The 25191-nt window shown below is 38.7% G+C and overlaps 1 protein-coding gene across 1 annotated transcript in view; it reads right to left on the bottom strand.

The window, feature by feature from the left end:
- Nucleotides 1-10735: 10735 nt before the first annotated feature.
- LOC136866009 (UDP-glycosyltransferase UGT5-like) overlaps nucleotides 10736-25191 on the bottom strand; it is a 49601-nt gene continuing 35145 nt past the window's right edge. Inside the window, exons 5-6 of the mRNA XM_068227005.1 lie at nucleotides 23681-23900; nucleotides 10736-11158 (exon numbers count right to left, since the gene is read on the bottom strand). Coding sequence (XP_068083106.1) covers nucleotides 10873-11158; nucleotides 23681-23900 — 506 coding nt within the window. The 3' untranslated portion in view covers nucleotides 10736-10872. The remainder of the gene's footprint in view (nucleotides 11159-23680; nucleotides 23901-25191) is intronic.

Raw genomic sequence — 25191 nt, 5'->3', positions numbered from 1 at the left:
AAAAAGAAAATTATTGTTGTATACTCATTTAAAGTGTTTATATGTGTCAGTGTTATATATAATTTTGTTCATAAATCAATCGATTCTTTGTTCTTCGATTTATTTATGAGGGAGGCGAATTGTAACGGTTCAAATCCCGTTACAAGATGATATCTGTATTTTTATTATTTTATTATTTTATCTGTATTTTATTATTATTATTATTATTATTATTATTATTACTATTATTATTATTTCCGTATTATTATGTTATCTGTGATATTGTTACTATTATTGTAATTATCCGTTTTATTCAATTCGATTTTGCAATTGCCTGTTGCTTGCAAGATTGTACTTAGATGTATGCATATATACGTATGTGTAGTATAACACTCAATACCTGTACAGTGAGAATTGTTGTATATATCAGAGATTGGGTGTGACGTTGGTGCATTGTGCAATATTGTTGGCGATTCTACCAAGTCGTCGCCACTCCATGGCTATGTCATCGTATTTATTTAGATATGCGCGCACGGACTCAGTCGCCGTGGGACTATTTCACCACTGGATGTAATATCTGTCGCGTAGGTGGGAGTATGTCATTGTTATTTATGGAGATTACGTAGTTGTGTCAACCAACGTCTATATAAGGGGGATGCATATTGTAGCGTCAGTCATTACTTATACGGATGCAGTACAGTGAAGTAGTCTACTAGATCAAGAGGCCTTAGGTGGTCAGTCAACCAGTGTGAACGAGAGATGGTGAAGACTCAGTGAGCCATTATTGGTCATTGAGAGAGTGAGACCAAATGGTTGGTCCGTCACTTAGTGGAAGACGCGGACGCAAGGCTTACCAAGGAGTCAGAGAGGGCAACCCTGGACCTGCCAAGAGGTCATACCATATTGACTTACAAAGAAGTCAGATGATATGGAGAAGAAGCAGTCGCAAGGATGTATCACCACGTTAGGCGTGACACATCTACAGTAAACACCAGAGCAATGGATTACGTCGTAATTACACTCAAAGTGTTGAAGGTACAGTCAAGTGAATCAGTGAGGGAAATATTTCGTATAAATTGTTAAATGTCCGGTCAAGAAGAATTCAAATTCATGCCTAGTTTCTTTCAGTTGCAATGTCATAATTTCATATTCTCATCTGTTTTATCGCAACAAGACTCACTATTTTTGATATATATTTTAAAGAATATATATTGTTCTATCAAACGAATTCATAGTTTCATTTCATTGACAGTAAAATATCTTAACCTCACAATTAATGGGGAAACCGAACGTCAATCTCCTTTTCCCAGAACTTATATGGTATGTTGTCAAAAGTAAGCTTATTACCCCACACCCTAGAGATAGTCAAGAGTCTCATTCTATTATTGCTGTACTGAGTGGCAGCTGGCGCCCTTCAAAGAACGTATGTGTAAGTAAGCAGGTAACAAGTAAGTGTGAGTACAAGGTTCGACAAGTGTGTAATTTATTTAATGAATGTTAATTTTCAGATTTTCCATTTTAAATGAAGATATTCAGATTATCAATATAAATTCAGATTAATATGTTTCAAAAGTTAGTCAGAAAGTTAGGAAAGTTTCAACCTATAAAAATAAAACTATATCGCTCCTATAACAGCTGCCCTGCAGTGTCTCCTACAAGGATGTAGAAGGAAACAGGAGTGAAATATCAGTACTCTGTTATCTATATGATTCAGTCAGCAGTATGAGATGAGGAAGTATATACGATGAGTAACACATGGTTGATAGCAGTGGCGATCTGACGGACCGAAGCCTAGCACACCTATCCCCCTCTCGGTCCTAGTTCCTATCCGATATACAGCAGCAAGTCGCTAAGGGATGAGAGGGGAGAGGGACGAGAGTCTCGGCTGCGATATCAGTCTCCGATGCTTAGCTTTCAGAAATACGTGCGACGTTTTTTCTCACTGCTTTCAAGTTTTGAAAATGGAACAATGTGTCAGATGCTCACATTATAATCTGCCTTGGACTTCCATCGTTCTCAATAATTGAGGTTTGGGCTTCACCGATAGCCATGGTGGCCCTCTGTATACGCCACTCCTGAAAACCGTGAAAGTAGTTAGTGGGACGTAAAGCAAATAACATTATTAATATTAATTAATATCGGTGCGAAATTTGGCAAAAGTAGATATTGTTGATATGTTTCGCCATCCTTCCACCATTAGTAGAAACGTTCAGGCAAAGGCACATGAAATGCGAAGTGAAGTAATGCCTCTGATTATTTCTGCCATGCACGACAAATGATGGCTTGGCTACTTTTGATATGTGTACTGACCGTATCCATTATCTGACTCTGATTATGCAGCGTATAGACAGGGAGTGGAAGCTGTTCAGTAATGTGCTTTTTACTACAAAATTTCCAGATACAAAGAAAACAAGTGAAAGTATAATTGAGGAAGTTTACGAGTTAAATATTCCAAAGTGTAGCCTAATTATAAAGACATAAAACATAAAGAAAGCTTTTGAAAATCACAGACGTCTGCCTTATGCTGTTCACTGCATAAATAAAGTACATGGGCACGTATTTGATGAGATGAGATTCCTTATCGAAGATGCTCCAGTATGTGCAAACACAATAAACGCCGAAAAGGTTATGTGAGGTATCTGAACAAAAAATTCGGTCATGCTGCCCAGCTTCAAAATACGATACACCGAGAAGTAATTACGAGGTGGAATAGTCTCTATACGATGTTACAGTCTGTTTTTAAACAGTATGATTTTATGGAGTGAACAGCACAAGGCAGTCGTCTATGATTTTCAAAAGCTTTCATTATGTTTGATCAGCAGTATGTTTTTAAGCAGTATGTTGCGAAATCATAAGGTCTTCCATAAGTTAGATGGCCTCAGTTATGAGATTTCAGAACAAATGCTAGCTTTCCTTAAACCAATCACAAATGACCTGGGACATGAAACAGCACCAACAGTTTACTCAATACTCTTGTGGTTCCATAAATTGCGGCAGCACTGCTCAGTCAGTGAATCAGACTATGAGGTATTTATTAATGGTTGACTTCTGCAGTTTGTTACTGAAGTAATATGCATATAGTCTTTGCATCAATATTATGTTGAACCTTTGATATTACATCCAGGAAATCCGTAAGATACAAGCTCTTAAGTAAAATAGAAAAGGAAATGTCGTATGGCTTTTAGTGCCGTGAGGTGTCCGAGGACTTCGGCTCGCCAGGTGCAGGTCCTTCGATTTGACACCCGTAGGTGACCTACGCTTCGCGATAAGGATGAACTGATGATGAAGACAACACATACACCCAGACACCATGACAGGGTAATTAACCAATTATGGTTAACATTCCTGACCCTGCCGGTAATCGAACCCTGGACCCCTGTCACCAAAGGTAAGCACACTATATATTTAGCCATGGAGCCGGACATCTCTTAAGTGAAAAGGTACATATCTCAACTCTACTAAAAATAGTCACATTACTAGGCCTCCGCTTTGCCACCTAAAAATGTTAGAAGAAGATGACAGGAAGGCCGTAATGGACGCATCTGTGTAACAGATCTGTGTACCAGATTCGTAATATAAGTTGCGTCCGTCTCTGTGGTGTAGTGATTAGTGTGATTAGATGCCACCCCAGAGGCTACGAAATTTGAAAAGTGGTACGAAGGATGGAACGGATTCCATTCAGCCTCGAGAGTTCAACTGAGTAGCGAGGATTCGATTCACACCTCAGCCATCCTCGAAGTGGTTATCCGTTGTTTCCCACTCCCCCTCCAGGCAAATGGCCGAATGGTAGCTAACTTAAGGCCACGGCCGTTTCCTTCCCTCTTCCTTGCCTATCCCTTCCAAACGTCTTATCCCCCTCAAGGTTCCTGTTCAACATAGTCAGCATAGGGTAAACGGATTAAGAAAGAAAATATAATTTGCTATGTGTAGTTACTTAAGTAATTGTATCCCAAAATCCACCAAACACCTTGTTTAGTTAAAATGAGAAGTACCGGTAACTAAACAAGATGTTTTGTCTCTCTGTAGATCCTTCATGTTGCACTGTGCATGCATCGACCAGTCTACAAGAGCCTCCGAAAAAAGAACAATTCATTTTGTGAATAAGCGACGTCTGAGCTACTGGTGACGGAGTAGAGATGTACTGCGATATGAATGCTAGTGAAGATGACGACGACCTACTGCGCTGGTGGTAGGAGCATGAAATCAGTCTGCCCATTCTGTCAGTAATTGCTAGACGTACGTTGTGCATTCCAGCAAGCAGCGAAAGAAACTTTAGTAAGCTGGAGTGCTTTTTACGAGTCGAAGGTATCAGCTAGACCCAGACTTGTTAATAATTAATAATAATCGTAACAATAAATAATTATCTTCCAATTCATTCCAAATTTTGAGCAAAGAGGATTTTTTCCATTAATTATGAGGTTTACATTTAACTTTATGTGTTATAATGCAATTAATTTGCACAGTTTATACACAATGTCTTTGGTATGGCTAGTGGCGAAATATATGGTTTATGCATTAATGATGTGTATTTAGTTCCCGTATATAGAGCGGTAAAGTTTGCTAGCCAGAAGAAATACACGTAGCAGCGCGTGAAATCCATTAACCATTTCTCCCAGTATTGTGTAGAAACATAGTATAAAAATACGAGTTTAATTATTGACATGCTCCTGCCCAGTCATGAGTCCACGATTGACGCAAAAGCGTAATGTTTCGAGTGATAAAGGTTCGCGAGACAAAGAGCAGAGTACGGCTAAGCAAGGACGGAGGGAGGCGAGCATTTCTTCCTGTGAGTCAGATAGCACGGGAAGGAGCGAATATCAAGCGGCATGCTCGAGCGAACATAACTGGCCTCGCCTCTGAGAAGCAAATTCGGTCATAGCCATACTCGGCAAATATGAACCGAGCATAGAACGTGTTTTGCACGACACTATCACCTATACGGCGTCAAATCAAAAGACCTGCGCCAGGCATCATCGGAGGCCACACGCCATTACAGAAAATCAACGTAAGAAAAGTAACACGCATATACACATAATATGGAGGATACTACGCACTGACAACCCAAGGTTAGTCTGACAACCGATGTCAGTGAACATAATAACAACGTGCGATAATGCACCTGCTATGACGATATCGAGGCTGTTAATTACATTTTTTATTTTCAGTTTTTACAAGTTGCTTTACGTCACACCGATACAGGTAGGTCTTATGGCGACGATGAGATAGGAAAGACCTTAATTAAGATATAGCTCCAGCTTGTTCTTTCTTTCTTTCTATCTTAGTCAGTTCATCGTCCAGGGTTGGTTTCTCCCTCGGAATCAGCGACAGATCACACCTCTCCCGCCTCAAGGGCAGTGTCTTGGAGCGTGAAGCTTTTAGTCAGCGGATACAAATGGCGAGGAGGACCAGAACTTCGCCCAAGTGGCCTCACCTGCTGTTCTGAACAGAGACCTTGTGGGGAACGTAAAGGTTGAAACGGGTAGGCAAGGAAGAGGGAAGGAAGTGATCGTGCCTTAAGTTAGGTACCATCCCGGCATTTGCCTCGAAAAGAAATGGGAAACAACGGAAAGGCTCTTGGAGGATGGCTGGGGTGGGAATCGATCCCCCTCTACTCAGTTGACCTCCCAAGGCTGAGTGGACCCCGTTCCAGTCTTCGTACCACTTTTCAAATTTCGTGGCAGAGAAGGAAATCGAACCCGGGTCTCCTGGGGTGACAGCTAATTACACTAACCACTACACAACAGAGTCGGACGTTGAAAGTTGTACCGATGTAAAATTGTAGGAACTCCTCTATCATATCGCCGTGGTTTGACATTGAATGGAGCTTAGAGCGACAAATGAGGAACTATTTTCATTATTTTGGGTTATTCGGGAGCCTAGAAAGAAAAAGAAGAAATGTTGTTAAAAGTGAACATGAAAGTAGGCGTTTAAACCCGCTGAAGATGGTTCCAATGAATCAGATCATATCCTGGTAAAATGTAAAATAAATGCATTTCCATCGTATAATAGTGTAAAGTAGTTTAAAAGTGTACTGAATAGGTGGAATATTATAACGATTCTGTTTTAGAAGTCAGTAAGGAATTATCATGAAGTTTACTATATGTGTAATGTAACGTACCTAATTCTAGTATCTCTGCGTCACCTACCGAGCCATCTGATGAGCTTCCACTGTTCACAGAGAGGATCAACCTCTGCATTACGTCGTCCAGAATTCCTTCCTTACTCTGCACGTGCTCACCTCTCAGCTGCAACATGTTCACTTAAACTGTAATTTTTATTGTTGTGGGCAACGAAACCTTCGACCTGAGCCCAAATGAGCTCAGAAGGTTTGAAATAGCGGTGGTATGGTGGCGGCCGTAATACACTCTGCCCATGCTTTTGCGGCATCTCAACAAATGAGGTTTGACTTGCTTCACAACTTCCAGGAGCTCAGCCTATTTCAGTATCTTTCCTACGAAGCCATTTCATAATCTCAGAAAGTAATAGTGGAGGTGGAAGTGAGTATTATCTTAAGAATCAATACAACTAGTAAAGGCAAAGCCATCTCCGTATAAGCCATGAAGGCTCTGTGAGAGGTGGAAGGTAAAGGGTTCCACTATACGTAACCCCGGCACTTGATGGGGTAGAATGGTTAGCTCTAAGCTCGCCCGCCTTTTCCCCCAGGAATTAAGCTGGTACTCATTTTTGGTGTAGCCTGTGTGAACCTCAGGATCATATGCACCTCCGGAAGTGGAAATCTCATTTCTTAAATTTTTCGATTTCCTGATGGCACGCATTTACCCTCTCGGCCAGTCCAACTAGTCCAGCTTGGAGGTCACCCCTTTTCAACACTAATCAGAAGGGGAAAAAAAGGAAATGGTTCGATCCTTCGAAGAATGGAGCAAATGAAAGAGGACGGCCACGAAGAACGTGAAAAAGAAAGATCCCTTCAGCCTGTAGTGCTGCCTACAGACGGTGAGTGAATGCTTCGAAGCAGTGTATCGATTCATTCAACTGTTTGAGTGAATCGAATCACAGCAACGGCGAGCTAACGGTACACGAGTCACCTGATTCGGAGCAGACACTGCTGAGTGGCTCACTCGCGGATCTGTGCGATTCAGCGCACACATGGTTTATGACATTGGCAGAGAGATGAACTTCCGCTGCAGGCGAGACATTAAGAGCCATGGCTCTCTGAAAGACTCGTACACTTGTGGCATCATAGCGGACTTTCGCTCTCACCTTATTTGAAAATTACACACTCACTTGCATTGCCACTAACAGGAAGGTTTAAATAATAGATGGATAAAATTAATAATATCATAATTTTCCAAAGTAGACAGTAAATAGGTTGTTCTTTTATCAAAAAAGGCTTTCACGGCCGCAGATCTTATAATCACAGGAATAGAACCAGCTTTTGGGTGGTTAGGCCGTGTGCATTATGCAGAGTTTCGTCCAAACGTGCCATTTGGACTCATCAGCTGGAATGGCACGCCTCTCCACGACTCTGCTTAGCAGGACTCTGCATAATGCACACGGCCTAACCACCCAAAAGCTGGTTCTATTCCTGTGATTATAGGTTGTTCTTTTATTATGACTTAGTTAACATTCGACAGTTGATTCCACTCTACTCACTAGCCTACGCTTTGGTTATGAGTCGTGCTCATGACCACTTACAAACAATTATGTTTTGTATTGAGAAGAACCACTCAGCATTCCCTACTTTTGTATGTCGCATTTTTGCACAGGACTTCAATCATCGAACCACAAGGTCGCCAGTTGCACGTGGCTGTTCCTTTGTCACTCTGTCTCGAATGGACTCAAAAACTACTGCACCGATTTCGCTAAACAATTCTCACAGTTTGTTCTTTTTACTCCTGAGAAGGTTCGGAAACTGGTTTGAACGAGATCCGAAAGGTAGTTTTTTATGATGAGTAATTTTCTTTATTATTATAATTACAAAGCCGCACGGCGATTGGATCGACCTTGATGCACAGATTGCCGCTAGGCGATAGCGACTTACTCTTTATCGTGATAGTCCGGTAAGAATGTATGATAGGAGGATGGGAACACACCACCATGTTTTATGAAGTACCTTTCTTGCTAGGAGGTTCATGGCTGTGGCTGTATATAGAAGGATAGGAACACACCGCCATGTTTTATGAAGTACCTTTCCACATCTCCTCCTAAACCACTGGAGAAATTTCAACCGAATTTGTTACACTTATGATTTAGACGGACTGGGTGGCTCAGACGGTTGAGGCGCTGGCCTTCTGACACCAACTTGGCAGGCTCGATCCTGTCTCAGTCCGGTGGTATTTGAAGGTGCTCAAAATACGTCACCCTCGTGTCGGTAGATTTACTGGCACGAAAAAGAACTCCTGCGAGACAAAATTCCGGCACCGCGCCGTCTTTGAAAACCGTAAAAGTAGTTAGTGGGACATAAAGCAAATATTATTATTATTATTATTATTATTATTATTATTATTATTATTATTATTATTATTATTATTATTATTATTATTATGACTTACTATCTGGAGACAAACACTGTGAGGGTAAGCCACCTCTATCACCCCTAGGGGAGGGAATGGCAAAGGAGTGGCATTTAAAGTAATTGAGAATATGGTCGAAACCTTTAGCGGTCGCTGAGATGAAAACAGTCGCTTAAGTGCGGCCAGTATCCAGTATTCGGGAGATAGTAGGTTCGAACCCCACTGTCGGCAGCCCTGAAAATGGTTTTCCGTGGTTTCCCATTTTCACACCAGGCAAATGCTGGGGCTGTACCTTAATTAAGGCCACGGCCGCTTCCTTCCCACTCCTAGCCCTTTCCTGTCCCATCGGCGCCGTAAGACCTATCTGTGTCGGTGCGACGTAAAAAAACAACTAGAGATGAAAACAGTGACTTTCTGGATGCCTTTTTAGTCAAAGTTCAGCCTCCGTTGGCATGGGCGGTGAGAAGAAAATGTCCAAAAATGACCGAGATTATGCATGTACAATATGGGTGTAAGTCCCAGCATAGATCTCAACCAAACTTGGTATATATGACTTACTCTCTGGAAAAATTGCTGTGGGAGTAAGGCACCTCTAAGAGCGGGGGATGGAAAGCGATGAAATAAATATAATAAGAAACGACCAATATTAACGTAGAATCCACAGTTATCGGGGTCGCTGAGATGAATAGTGACACTCTGGATGAAGTCAATGTTTAGCCTCAGCCGACAGGGGGGTGAGAATGGATGAAAAAAATTCTCAAAATTACTGAGATAACGGATGAATGTTCCAGTATAGCTCTCAACCAAACATAGTACATATGTGACTTACTATCTAGAAAAGTTACTGCGGGAGTAAAACACCCCTAGCACTCCTAGGGAGTGAAGTTGAAATACAAAAGTAATCGAAAACAACCGATATCAATGTCGAATCCATAGTTTTCGTGGCCGATGAGTTGAACTATGATAATCTGGGAAGTCATAGTTCATCCCCAGTCGAAATGGAGGATGACATTCGGTGTTCGGTCGTTGTGGAGTGCACACGTATTTACCTAGTCACTGGTGCAGCGGCATTTGGTTTTTCGCCTGTAGATAGTAGAGTGTTTTGTTTTGTGTGTGTAATTTTATAGTTCGTTCTTTGTATTTGTTTCGACTATCCGATAGTGAATAATTTCTTTAGACAGTGGAGAAGGTACTTGACTTCCTGATACTGGAAATGATTCGAATAATGGGGACTTTCTAATGGACGATCATATTAATTATTCTCAAAGAGAGATTTCTCAAGACATCGTACGTAACAAGGATCAAATTCAGCAAGTTCCATTACTTAAATACCCGGTAACTCATCTTGGACCATACATCGTACACGTGGAATCGAATGATACTAACAAAAAATAGGATATCTTCATCCTATGACTCTGGACAGGTTGTTCTATGAAAGACAAATTGGTGAAGTAAAGGAAATACCTAGGAAGGGTAGAAATAGGATTCAGATTACCTTTCAGTCTAGTAAGGCTGAAACGTTTTTCTTAATCATCATACCCTTGTAGAAAAACACTTGAAACCCCCTCCTCGAATATTCATAGAGTAGAGGTAGTTAGAAACGACCCTTTCGGACTCAGATATCTTAACCTATCTACAATCTCCAAAGCCAGTTGTTAAAGTCTAACGTCTCAATAGACTATCATCGAAAGATGGAAAAACTGAATATATCCTCACGGTTATTGTGAAAGTCATCTTTGAAAGGCAAATTCTCCCCAAAATTGTTTCCATTTTCAATGTGATTTTAGAGGTTCAGAAATTTTAAATTTGAATTCTTTTTGTGAAAAAGTGAAATATTTCAGTCATGACTCTCCTTAAACGTTCTTAGATGCTAACTGCTTAGAGATTAGATGAGATTCTACTACAATGAATACAGTAGGCGACCGCTTAATTCGTTGACCTACGAAGATGGAAGAGAAGACCAACTGGCCTTGTCAGGATAAATAAATAAATAAATAAATAAATAAATAAATAAATAAATAAATAAATAAATAAATAAATAAATAAATAAATAAATAATCAATCAATCAAATCAATCAATCAATCAATCAATTAATCAACGTTCAGCCTGAAAACAACAGAAGATATTCCCTATTCATGAAAGCTTAATCTTCTTCATCTGTTAATCTCAATCATATTATTCAGTTTTGGTGATCACCATATTGTTCACAAGTCGGTTTTGAGGTAGACATTTTATTTGTGCAACAAAACTATATAACAACATGATACAACATACATAGGAAGATTGTTTATCGTTATAGTAAGTTTATATTCACGTTTGCATAAATTATGTTATGAATATACCGAAGGAAAACAAATTTTAAAGTAATACACAGTATAATAACGCATCAACAATAAATAAATAAATAAATAAATTTACCTAAGAACTTTTTAGTTTAGATGAGGGTATAAAACACCTGACGAATATCAGTAATCGTCTTAACACTATATAGATCACAATAAGAGCTATAGTTGAAACTAGAAGTAAGAAAGCGATGACATCCAGCAGTAGGTACTGGTACCATGAGAGATCCAGTGCTGCCGATCTCAAGTGCCGAGCACCATTATGTCTCAGTACATATTCTATCCACCAAATCGCACGATCCAGAGATGGTCCCACTTCTTCCCGATACACTGCCGAAAAGGTCTTCATATTCTCACGGTAACTGCAAGAAACGAGAGAAATCATTTGCAGGGGTTTGTAAGGACGGTTTAGAAGAGCTATAGAGAATTACATTCAGGGAAACGGGGTGGACTAGGGAGCAGTGACAAGAGTACAGGGAGCTGGAGGTCAAGTAATGATGATATTAAGTTGTTAGTGTTAAACTTTAGAAGTATTTAAGTTGTTAGTGTTAAACTTTAGAAGTATTGTAAAGAAAGGAATCGAATTAATTTAACAGAGATTATGGATGAGGAAATTTTCTTATTGAACTTGGTGTGTGGGAACGGTAGGATGGGGAGTATTCAAACTGGGGAAGGAAGAATTCGTAAGCAACGAAAGAGTTAAGGATGAGAAACATTAAATTCTAGATGTAAGGATGATCTCTAAAGATATTGTGCCGTATCAGAGCCTTCAGTTAGTGATCCAGCCACATGTTCTGTATTTGGCGCGCGCTTTTCCGAGAGGGGAAACGCGTGAGCATTGAAAGCCAGGGGAAGTTCCACCCAAGGAGCGAGTGCGATAGAGATAACTGTGTGACGGGAACAGAAGAGGGCAGGCCTCGATCGCGTACCACGTGATGATACCGTGTGGGCGAAAATCGCGGATAGCCAATATTCCGCACAGACATTTTATGTGGGAAGCCATCTTAACGGGACGAAAAGGTGAGAAGAGATTAAATTATCATCTGAAATTATACTATGATTAGGAGAACAAATGACACCGCATGCATCTTTGGAATTATGTAGAGAGATTGTCCGGAAGGGGTATACTGAATCACCCGTAGAATTTAAATTACGCAGTAGTGACTCTATCACATAAAGAAAGCGTCCCCACGCGATACACTGAACACGTGGCCTGTCGCGGGGAGTCCCGCAATTGCTTAAGAGTCAGGGATGCTGCTATGATATTACAAGAAAGTTCACGAGTGGATTAGCTTCCGCATACAATCAAGAGCGCACTGCTTCACTGATATTCGCGAAATCAATGGAATAGATTGATATCATCCCTGGGAGGAGTCTAGGGTCAGCCATCTTGTGTCAGTCTTAATAAATAGACTATTCACTGGCGCACCCCAGGTCAGTCGGGAAATAGTTTCGGAGCTTGCTTCACGTCACTCGTCTCCAGAATCAGCTCCTTGGTGCGGGGATGATTTGAGAGATATAAGCTCGTATTCGGAAAACAATACAAAAATGTATGTGTTTGAGAGCGATCAAATATGGAATAAGTTCTATAACATTTAAAATGGATTGGGCATAACTTCTGTACTTGACAGTAGCCCAGAGAACACTATCGAGGTTGATTGTAACATTAAGTTCTTGAGTGGTTAATATACTGAGATGGTGTAACAGTGTCTTCAGTGGAGTACGAGAGATCAACCATGTCCCAAGAAACAGCTACCCAGCTCTGAATCCTCGGTATACCAATGATGATCGTCGCTGATATGGAGGTCTAAAGTCTCCCAGTATGGGCCCACCTGAAGCTCGGATGGAAGGCATCATGGAAGTATTCAGCTAAGTGCATCATTCCGTTTTTAGTAATTATGAATGCGTATCTTGTAAATAAGTCAATAGTATATTAGGATGTATTTAAAAACAGAAAATTATATTTAAGGACTTAGCTTAGGAAGCTTGTTGAGTGAGTTAATGTCATTGATTTGCTAGAAATCATGGTGAAATCGGTGTAAATAATCCATTGTAACCAATGGGCTACAGTGATCACGTAATTCATTTTGGGAGCAGGTTAGATGTACAGTTTTTATTATTATTTTTAGAATAGACACTTTATAATTTACTTTGTGAGTGGATTAGGTTAAAGATTAAGGTGATGGAATATATATAGTAGGCCTATAGTCACTGCATGTAAATAGAGTATAATTAGTGCATGTATTTTTCTCTAGATGTAGGTATGCACTCAATACATTGTTCTTTAAATGTCAAATTAGTAGTAGATTTGTAGCATTAGGTATTTGGATACAGATATGCGGTATGATGTATGATGAACAACGCTGGGATTGGAATCTACAACCTCCATTTAGATAGGGGTTTCCGTAAGGAAGCATTTTATGTTAATTCTTATATTCCTCCGCATTTTAAAGAAGTATAAAGTTCTTATATGACTAATTATCGAGTTTAAAGCACTGTCTTTGTTATTCTTCGGCGTGGTCAGGTCACGAACCCGGGCCTGTACTTTTTGTGTCTGTGTCGGTGTGAATTAAATACTAAGAAGATCCCTGTTAATGATCTAATTAATTAAAGTTGTGATTTGCTGTCTTACCAAAGGGTAGTGCTACGGTCAAATATATATGAGAAATTTTAAAAGCATGTGATTTGTTTCCAATAGAATGAGAAGTTTAGAATATTATGTGGGGTCATGCAGAGTTGAGATTTTGAAAGGGAAGTTGTGAGCGAAGGAAGACTGGTGGGCGTGGTTTCCCATTTGTTTCGTCTGTCACTCTGAAATGTATTGCTGAGGGGAAACTGTATTACAGAAAAGACAGACCCTTGACAAAAATCGTATTCTCTGTCACAAGGTGTTGTAAATGCATTATGTTTGTGTCGTATACAAAGAAATTGTTCGCCCGTAATGAATTTAGCCGATAGGAACCCTTTGCAAATAAAATAGATAGCATTTTTCTTTCAGCAACCCACTACGATACCAGACGACCCATGATTCGAATTCCGGCACATCCAACATGGAATCTCTCGGGTTCCTTTGATCTGGACGGATATATTCATACAGCCAGTGATTGAATGTGTATTTTTAATTGTTTTTCTTCGTGTATCTTGGCTGCTTATACAAGTTTTTTGCTAATTGTTTTACCGCACCGACACAGATAAGTCTTATGGCGACGATGGGACGCTTATACAAGCGATTTGATAGTGTGTTCTGAGTAAATTCTGACTTTACTCACGTAATGGTGTTGGATTCGTATTTCCCTGTCGCGAGTAGTGGACCACTCGATTGTGTATGCAATTTCATTTCATTTTTCTTGTTTGTTTATTAATAGTAAAGAGGGGGCATTAACCACTCAACCAGTTTCAAGTGTTTTCTTGTTTAGTTGTAACTTGGTTCCCTGTGTCGAAGGGAATGTCATGTAGGTTTCGCTGACTCATTCGTAATTACAGTCATTTATTAGATACTAAATTGGAGATCCATCTATCTGAGTAATATTGTCCAACAATTATCTCGTCCGCAAAAATTATCATTATTTTTGTTAATTTATGTATTCAGAGATACACGTACTCGGAGGTATGGTCCCAAAGACTTGTATATATTATATTAAAATATTATTTTATATTGCCAAGGACATTAAAATTTATTTTTTTTAAAGTCATTTTGCCGTAGAATAGTGCGTCCTGAAATTCCTCCACACCCTTAAGCCTGTAAGCTAGATATAAATGGAACGAATGTTATATGAAAGAACAGAATAATGTGACAGGAAGATCTTCGACACAATATGATACCAATGAGACGTACAAGTTTTAAAACGATTGGAAATGAAGTTAAGGTCATATTATGTAACGTACAACTTAGTATTTCCTGTATAGTAGTAGTTGTTGTAGTGCTCATGTCTTGTAGATATCAGTAGAATTTCAGATCTTTGGAGGAAAACCCATGGACGGATCCAGATGCTGTGATTTCTCAGTAATATCAGATCATGATTGCTTATGACGGTATTATGTAGTTTTGAATGTCTACTTTATTTTAGCTGCAGCGATATGAGGACACCAGTATTACATTGTTCTTCATTTCACAGTTCTCATGATTATTTATCTGAGGTTAGCTGCGGATATCATTTCGAATGCCCATGATTGTTTTATTTTAGATTCGACGGAGTTGCACACATCTGAGTAGTGAACACTCAAGTTGCTAGTTAGTGTTAGCTGATATACGCGAGAATTTTAAGATTACATTAATATAATATTAAAGGACAATGTGTTGTCATATTAACGAATAGATATGAATGAATAAGTATTTTCTTTATTTCTCTGCGACGGAAAAAGTAATAATTTAAATAATTATATTGTTCATTTTACCATAAGTTAAGCCTTCAGCAATTTTCATGTTGGCGATAATGATTCATTTGCCCTCGTTAAGTTAATGTTAGATTTGTTTGCCAACATATTTATTTGATTTTATAAAATTGTAGCGCCTTACGAACAAGAAATGACAACCGACAAAGATATGTAAATAATTTTAAAGCGTTCATTAATATATTCAGTATTTAACTGATCCATACCTGTTGAAAGATTTCATTCTTTTTTATTGTTAATTATATTTTGCCAATTAATTGATTTAATTAAAGCGAAACATCCTTCCGATTAAAATTGATTTTCGGTATTGTCATTTATAGATTTAAGAGATAGACTAGCCTCAGATAATTATAAGACACAGATTTCCATAATGATGAAAATGTGCTAATGATTGCCATGAATTGTAACCGGAGTCTGATTGAACCTGTACACCCGCGATTGGAATTTCATGGATCACCGCTGAGAAAGGCCGAGGCATTTCTACAACATTTCTTCGAACCCCAATTACACTTACATTTTCTGACGCCCAAGCATGAACGGTTGCATATGATAACAGAGAAATAAAGGGCTTACGAACGAGGTGCACTTTAAGGAGAGTTAGGATTGGTTGTGGAAGTAAGGAGAAATTGATGAAAACTATTCGGAAATTTAATTTAGTGAAGATCTATTAAAGGAACTATTTAAAATAGTTTATGTTGGGTCCACATTGTCAATACTCTTATAATGACTTTTCTGATGAAGGGAATGCATATGTTTCCTGAAACATGTATGATAAAATAAATAATTTTCAGTCATTAAAAGTGCATTGACAAGATGGGCCTAACATAAACTATTTTAAATCGCTTCCTTAATAGATTTCGACAAGTCAATACAGAGTCAAATAAAATACTATTAAGGTTAAGTTTATCTAGTGAAGATGCCAACTAAGAATAACATGATGAGGAGCATAACTGGTACTCATATGTGTTTTCGTGTAAAATACAAGCGAATAGGTAAATTATGAGAAAAACCGATTTCACGAAAGACTTCCAGGAATCCCTAATGAACCAGGAGAATGTGTATGTTGTGTAGTGGTGGTGTGGGGGGAGAGGTGGGGTGAGGAACGGATTTATAGGAGGTACATGTATTCATTCTGCAGTATAAAAAATTGTTGGATATAAGGATAATATAGAGGTGGAGAAGGTGACCAATCCTAACGAAGTACTGAAATTTACCTATGATAACAAAAATATTTACAATAAGATACAAAAGTTGAAAACTAGAAAATCAGCCGGAATTTTTAAGATTTCTGTTGCTATACTAAATTCCATGGGTTGGAAAATAGTACCATATCTGAAGTAATTATTGTATTACTGTTTGGATAAAGGAGCTTTACCAAAATGAAAGGAGAGCTGCCTCAGTAGCCAATAATTACATACCAGTCAGATTGACATGGACTGCATTCAAGATGTGGTAAAGCGTTCTTTCACATTATATTAGACATATTTGTTTATTTATTAACCGGTTTGACGGAAGCCAGTTTAAGTTTAGGAAATATTATTCTACTGAGACTCAACAAGTAGCATTCCAGCAAGGTAAAGTCGATATTTTAGATTCCGGAGGTCAAATAGACTGTATCGCTACTGACCTGTCTAAGGCTTTTGATAGGGTAAATAATGGGAGAGCAATGAAAATATGAGTGCAATTGGACTAGACAAACGAGTGACTGAATGGGCGTCTAAATTTCTAGAAAATAGAACTCAGAGAATTAGAGAAGGTAAAGCGTTATTTGATCGCTTAATGGCAAAGAGAGGAGTTCCTCAAGGCAGTATAATGGGACCTATATATTTTCTTATTTTTAAAATTATATGAGTAAAGAACTGGAATCAGAGACACCTCAGGTTGCGGATGATGTTATTCTGTATAAATAAATAAGTCACAGGATTGTGAGTTACTGTAGCAATACCTCGACAATGGACAGCAGGCAATCGTAAATGGTTTAAGGGTCACATTTTTAACGCACGTATACTGGTCGATTCTCAGGCTGCTTTGATTGCAATTGAAGACAAATTCAATTTACATCCGATTACTGTATAAGATCACATGTAATACTACAACAAGCATATCTGCATGAAACGGGTACTAGGACATAACGTTACAGAAGGGAACGAGAGGGCTGATTAACTTGAGAAAGAAGCTGCAACCACACTGACTCTCTGTTAATTTATGAAAACATATACGGAGAATATGTGGAATAACCTATAATTAAGTAACTGAAAAGATTAAAGAAATTTGTTCTTTCCGAAGATTCACGATAGACTGTAAAGTGAATTAACATATTACCATATTTAAACACAGTTTATGACATGGCACAGGAAATGTGGATCATATATTGAGAGGTTTAGAATTAATATACAGAATCAATGTACATAAGCCTGTGAAATGCCACAAAATGTGTATAATCTTTCATTTGACTGACCTTTTTCTGCAAGAAGTAGATGTGAACTAGTAATTCACTTAAATATGTGTGATATAAAGCACCTTTTAATTTTGTTTACAACTTGTTTTACGTCGCACCGACACCGATAGGTCTTATGGCGACGATGGGACAGGAAATGGTTAGGAGTGGGAAGGAAACGGCCATGCCCTTAATGAAGGTACATTTTCCTGGTGTGAAATTGGGAAACCTCGGAAAACCATCTTCAGGGCTGCCGACAGTGGGGTTCGAATCCACCATTTCCAGAATACTGGATACTGGCCGCACTTAAGCGACTGCAGCTGTCAAGCTCGGTAATTTTTTATTTCACAAATTTGCTGTTATAATGAACCCATAATTCTGCGATGAAAAATAATTCCAAATATTTACTTCAGCTACAAACAACGTTTTGAGGGTAGCCATGTTTTTATTTCAAGAGTCTGGCTCTCTCGTGGGAACAGAGCTCTCCGTGACAAGCGAGCCGCGAGCTCGTGAAATGCCGGGACACTTCGGTGGACCTCAAGTAATGAATAATCTACCAATTTCGAAAAATCCTCCATAACGAGAGATTTTGGCGACATGGTAAATCCAGAAATAAATGATCGAAATTATTTATAAACCGTATGTGAAGATAGAATCCCCAGGGTAAATATAAATACAGTTAAGCCTGGAGGAAAGTTTGCGTCCTGCTCGCGGATCGGCGACACGTGGCGAGGTCATTTTCATGAAGAATAGCCGGGAAACTCCAGGGCAGAAATAATTCATTTCGCCCGTTGCAATTATGGGAAAAATATGAAATTAACACCATAATGAATTATTAGTCTCTCCGAAGTTAAGGAATAAATTTCAAGAAAAGTGGTCCAGTAGATGTGGAATTAGCAGATTGCGTAACCGAGCGTCTTGGAGAGGGTGGCGTCCCTCGCAGAGGGTATAAAAGAAATCCCCCTCCGCCTATTTTACACATTCTGTCTGTTGGTCTGAACGGTGGAACCCTTGTCGTTCGCCTGCAAGAGAGTGCGGGGTATTGTTCTCAAAGTAACTTGTTTTATATTCGTTTTATATTGGTTCGTGCAGAATATTAAGTGTAAGGTGATAGAAATTTTCCTGAACTGCCGCCGGTGAAAACTTTGAAGGTTTAGATATTTGGTTAAAATACAGTACGTGTTTCTTTCTGTATTACAATTGTGTGTGTTTGATATTTGTCAAAGGGAAGTCTGGAGGTTAGCCGTGAGGTCTGATTTTCTTATCTGTTTGGAACACCTGGCCAGCAGTAGGGTGAACGAAAGCAGAGTCCAGGGAAAATAGTGGCAGTCGCCATTTGAGAAGCGTGCTCGTCGCATGTTAAACGCGAAGAAAGTGCGGTATTTGCGGTGTTAATCAACACCTAGTGTAAAAATCTGTGTAGCTTAAGTTGTATATATAAGAAGATGATGTCAAATATAGCCATTGAGGGCTAAGCACGAGGCCAGCTGGCTAATTGTGGCCAGAATATTCAAGACGGCTATGTTTACAGGGGTGTGACTATATTTTTATCAATGTTGTAGTTAGAATTTGTTTGTCCCAATAAGTTTTCATTGCGTGTGTCGAATATATATTTAATAATGATCAGGCGAATTTGTTACATTTCTGGTCGTCGTGTGAAACTCTTCAGGGCTGTAAAATTCACGTCGAGAAACTATAAAATGCGTTGAGATATTGTTCAAATTGAGTAAAGTTAGGAAGGTGACAACGATCATGTAGTCGTGGTGAATGCCTTAATTTTGAATATCGTATGACTTCAGAAAATGTTGTCGGAATAATAATAATAATAATAATAATAATAATAGACAGCCAGATGGCGTCAAATTGAAATGTCTGCACACGGTAGCTGAGGCCATACGATTATTATTTTTATAATAATAATAATAATAATAATAATAATAATAATAATAATAATAATAATAATAATAATAATAATAATAATAATAATAATAATAATAATAATTAATGCGGGATAACATTTTTCTATGCTAAAAGTGTATTTAACAGATATTTTCAATAAGTTTTGCGTTTGCTTCGAAATCCAGTGAAGTCTGATAAAGTCATTCGTGGGAAGTTAAATTTTGTGACATCGTGTATGTCGGTGATATAGGAAATCACGGTGTGTTATCGTATTCTTGAGGTACGAAAGTTGTAGTAAAATTTAAACAAAATTAATAGGATTCTTATATAAGTTGTTTGTCATGGGAGGAGTGAGGTAAAGTCTTGAAACAGGAAGAAATGGATTGTACCGGAATGATATGTTGGGATAATGGTTGAATAGATGTTCAAGGCAGAGGAAGCCTGTATTTCATGTGTAATGCCAACGTGAGAGGCGAGGAGGATGAATTCTTGAGACAGGCTGTATATTAAATGTGATATTTCTGAGGCAGGCTGTAGTGATATTCCGCTAACAATCCGGAACAGCTGACCGGGTGAAGGTTGGTTCGAAATGAGTGCTCTCTGACGCACGGTATGATTTCATGTTAAAATCCCCCAGTGAAAAAGAAAATTCTGTAGAATATTGTAGCTCTTGGCAGTTAAGTCCAAGTGACGATGTACGTAAAGTCAGCGTAATGAATATTATATTATACGACCATCAAGGGTAGACGAGTATTCTGAATACACGGTTGGTGTTATATTGGAATATTGGATAATATTAAACCGGTATTTTGGCTGTGTAGATTCATTGAATTTCGCTTCACTGGATAGTTATGGATACGGTTTGTCTGGAATAGCGAGATGGTAGGCGATTTGTGGGCCTCGCCCTAGAATTATATTGTGGACTTTTTATGGTGATGATTACTGTTTGGCGATATTTACGTATTATTAGACGTGTGCTGAAAGTCATTATTATTTTGCCAAACTTCATTGCGTATGTCGAGATCGTTTTTGAGTTGTGGATTGCTTGCCAAGCGTTATTTATTTTCAATTTCACGTTTTATTAACAAGATGGGGACTTAGTTGCATTTCCCGACTTGCGTTCATTCTGTGGCAAGATTTGTTTCATTGTGTGCTATTAGCTTCGACAAGGTTTACAGATAAAATATCTAAGGGTGTGGTTGAAGATGCGATTTCGGCTGACATTCTACAGGAAGCGTAGACAACATAATTTCCCCTCTACTATAGATTTAGGATGTCACATGTTATCCTAATGAGTATACTAATGATGAGACGTCCTAGTTTACGCTCAACGATAGTTTTAGGAAGGTGTCTGTATGTACATCGAGGTCAGTGTTAGGGTGTGCAAATAATATGTAGGTCCGACAATAGGTTTAGGGTGTTGGCTGTATATACTCAAGCCTTAGATTAGGTGATTTTGCGAAGTGACTTGAGCGATGGTAGTGTCTGCAGTAGTGTGTGCAATGCGAAGAGTGTTAGCTAAGTAATATTGAGGCCATGTTTTGGCACAGCGCTTACTAGCTGGAAGGTGTTTACCTCAGATTATGGAACCACTAGTGGCATGAACGTGAGGGTTGTCCAATATTGGGTACTGAGCTACCGGTGATTGAATATTTATTGCAGTGTGCCACGCGTGTTTGAGTTCATTGAACTTTAGTATTTTATTTTATTTTATTTACGGACTTAATTGTTTTGTCTTTCTGAGGTCCGAGTGCTTTGCTAGTGTGCGTGTTGACATTTAGCTTATTTATCTGAGACTTGAGTTACGAATGCGGGTTCGATTCGTTAGCCGGGAATATATTTTATTTTTGAATTTTTGTCGTTCTTTCATTTTTATAATACGTAGTTGATTGTAGTCGATCAATTACTTTGTAGTTAGTTTGTTGGGACAAAAAATTAGTAGATGGATCTGTAATGTTGTAAAGGAAAGAATTTCTAAATTTTTGATTTCATTTTACCATGTGGACTTGTAATTTTATTAAGCTTAACGTAACCGTTTATAACCTGAAGGTTGGTTTTATAAGAATATTTTTTCAAGTAATTTACCACTTTTTATTTAACTTCAGTGTTTGGCATTTTTTCTAAATGCCTGTTGAATAAGTATTTCCTGCATTTCGCAGTTTTGTTCCTTCATAATGACGTAACGTAAGATCCTCTCGGATCGAGTTGTTGTTGGTTCCTTCTGAACAGCTGTTTGGGTGATGCACGTTTCAGCATCGGGATTAGTCTATAACTTAAGGGTGTCACGGGATGACAATGCATGGTGGAATTTTATTTTCAAATATGAATGTTGCTGTTAACTTGTAGCGAACACCATGCTTTCCAGCAGTATTTCGCAACCTATCCAAAGCAACTGATAGTCAATTTGGTTCGATTAAGGGTCCATTCTGCGGGTGTTCCCAAATCCGACAGGGTGCTTGACTGGTGGATAAACTTAATTGAGAATAAATCTGGAACTCTATTTGTTGAAGGTCAGATTTTCCACGGATCGTGTGGATTAATTCTCAGTTATCCTTTGGATCAATAGGTACCCGATTTTCAGGTTACTTTTCATTTTTCTACTTTTCGCTGTCCACTAATCTGTGATATTTCTACTTTTCTCCGAAGAAAATTCTTCGATACTGTAAAAAATAAAACTAACACCATGCAATGTGACTGCGTTTGAAACATTAAATAATTAATTTCTTTCTTGATCAAAGATTTTATATAATAAAATTTTTGCATTTTATTGATTCAATAAAAGTTAGTAAGCACATATTTCCTCCCCATTTCAAGTAGTTAGGCTCTCTTCTGTACCCCATCGTTTGGTTAAGATCGTGACCGAAATATTCCCGCTACGACCCCAAGATTTAAGAGTTCGATATTGCTCTACTGCAGCAGCTGTGGCCGACCAACGATGGAATGGTAAGTTCAAGGGTTCAATAAGTCATTCCCTAATTTTTCTATTTTATTTACAAGTCTTTCCAGTTTTAAGTTTTATTTGTTTTTTTATGTATCTATTAATCTAGTTTTGATATATGTAGCCGTAATAAACCGTGTATAAAACAGGCTGCTTTACTTGGATAATCAATAATATTAATAATAATAATAACAACAATAATGGTAAATAGGGTGAAGAGTCACTTTGTGAATTTCACCAAGAGGGAAAGTCTTCTCAGTTTTAATTACTGTGTTTATGGGGTGTTATTACCCCATGAAGATCACTGTAAATACCTGGTTGATAATATATGAGGACAAATCTTCGTACGGGTAATGACATAAATGTGATTGTAAATGGAGGGTATACTTAGGACGAAACATGACGACCTGAGTTCCTGGAATCTAGCTGGAAGCACATCCTGCACCCTGTTGAGTGGACGAGTTCTAAGTGATCCTTGTTTAGTGCGGAGAGGTTGCAAAACCACTTTCATCCATGCTCTTTTCAGGTTTCGGCATTTCTTAGGTCGAGTGCAGCAGACAGTTTGTCAGCTCCGACTAGAGTGGACGTAGTAAATCATATAAGCCGCTAATAGACACCAGGCTGGCGCCGGTGAGTAGTGGTGTGACGCGAGGTCGTCATGTTTTGTCCCCAAGTATACAAACCTTTTCATATGGCTGTGGGTGTATTTAGGATTTCTAGTAAGTACATAAAGGAGAGGGCATGTAAGTTACTGGTGGATCCTCACCAGGATTAGAGAACTAGAAAATGTCCAAGAAAAAGCAACACGATTTGTTATGGGTGATTTCCAACAAAAGAGGGGTGTTACGATCATGTTATAGGGTTTGGTTTGGGAAGATTTACGAATAAGGAGACGAGCTACTCGACTAAGCGGTATGTTAGTGGAGAGATGGCGGCGAATGACATAAGTAGACGGGTAAATTTGAGTAGTGCTGTTAAAAGTAGGAAAGACCACAATATGCTGATACACTTAGAATTCCACAGGGCAAATTGAAATTGCTGCAAATATTCGGTTATAGGAAGAGGAGGAGTTGTTCGATACATTTCCAACATCTTTGAAATTATTTTAAAAATGATTAGGTAAGGAATCTGCCATCTGGACGAATATGATGATGACTGAAATGGACTGGAATCATATTGACGTCCAGATTACTTTTCTTGTCCTTACATCTTCCTTACCTTGAGTCATTAATTAACTTCCCAATGACTTCCAAAAATGTTTCCTTAGTCAAATCTTTGAACTTCAGCTTCACTCCAATTTTAGCAGCTTCGAACTTGGCAACGTCATAAAACTGATCACCTATGAATGGGATGCCAATCAATGGTACACCGTGGTACGCCGCTTCTTGGAAACTCTGGAGTCCTCCTTGAGTGATGAACACACGTATATTCGGATGGGCTGTAACAAGAATTGAAAATATTGTTTTATTAGAAGACATCATGTTCATACTTGTCTGCTTTGAGTTAAATAATTACCTTGCACTTTGAAGTTGGTCAACACGAAACATATTTCCAAATTAATTAGTTAGGTATCCATTTTTCAAAAATGTAAAACCATATGTTATGTTTTACTCGCGCACACTCTTTGTTAAGGAGCTACATATCAAGCAATTCACGTCCGCTTCACCTACCGAGTTCAGTTAAATACGGTTTAGCCACTTTTCCTTATACGGTTGTATGATAACGCTCATTAACCAGAACTCTTAGTGGACACGACGAACTACAAGCAGCAGTTGATAGAAGCACCGGTGTAAGCTCCTAAATGACCCTCAAATTTTGAAAGGTTCACTCTACGTGGGCTATACATACAGACATGCACAAATGGTATCTTATTATAGAAACGCCTCCACAAGTCTCTATCTGTAGCTAGCTACTGTGTCTTCAGTTAGTTCCAGGCCTCTAAAGAGTCAACTTAGTCTTCTACTTCTCTGTCCATCAATGGGCATGTCCATTATTCTCCATGGCAACCTATTCCTACTTCTGTGAACCCTTGAGCAAGGTTAGACAGTTTAATCGTCCCAACATTCCTAAATGTGTATCATTAGCATCCTCCTTCTTCACGATAATATCACGCCCTACTCTGTTTCCGCTACGGAAACTACCGTGTAATATATACACTAGAAAACCCTTGATAACCCCTTTATTGACGAAGTTAGTCATCATGTAATTATTCCTTGTTGGAGGTGGGGAGAAGTGGAGAAAGTCTTAATCATAGATGAAGTATTTACATTTTTGCTTTGTTTTTGTAACCTGCAAACAATCGGAGGAAGTTGACTCAGGAAACGAACAAATTATTTGTTAAAAAGGAAGCCACACTTTCCAATGTCGACTCAGTTAAATGCAACTCAAATCTTCTCAGTCTGTGGAACACACAAGTTCAATGTAAATACTGCACTATAACACACCTGTAAGACACACACTATAAACAAGGAATAAAATACACACTAATAATAATAATAGTAATAATAATCGTATGGCCTCAGCTACCGTGTGCAGACATTTCAATTTGACGCCGTTTGACTCTAGGCCCACTAGATGGCAGACCGTGTAAACCGAAACTCTCTTGGGCGTCTATGGCTGAGATTGAATGAATTTTGTCGGGTAAACACCAAATGTGTCATCAGAGATCTTTTAGATGCCGACTTCGTACGACATGGAGTGTCGAATGGACTTTTTTCCGCCCTTCAAAA

Source organism: Anabrus simplex, chromosome 3, assembly GCF_040414725.1.
Source record: "Anabrus simplex isolate iqAnaSimp1 chromosome 3, ASM4041472v1, whole genome shotgun sequence".
Classification (NCBI taxonomy): Eukaryota; Metazoa; Arthropoda; class Insecta; order Orthoptera; family Tettigoniidae; genus Anabrus; species Anabrus simplex.
This window is presented reverse-complemented; position numbering and strand designations above follow the sequence as displayed.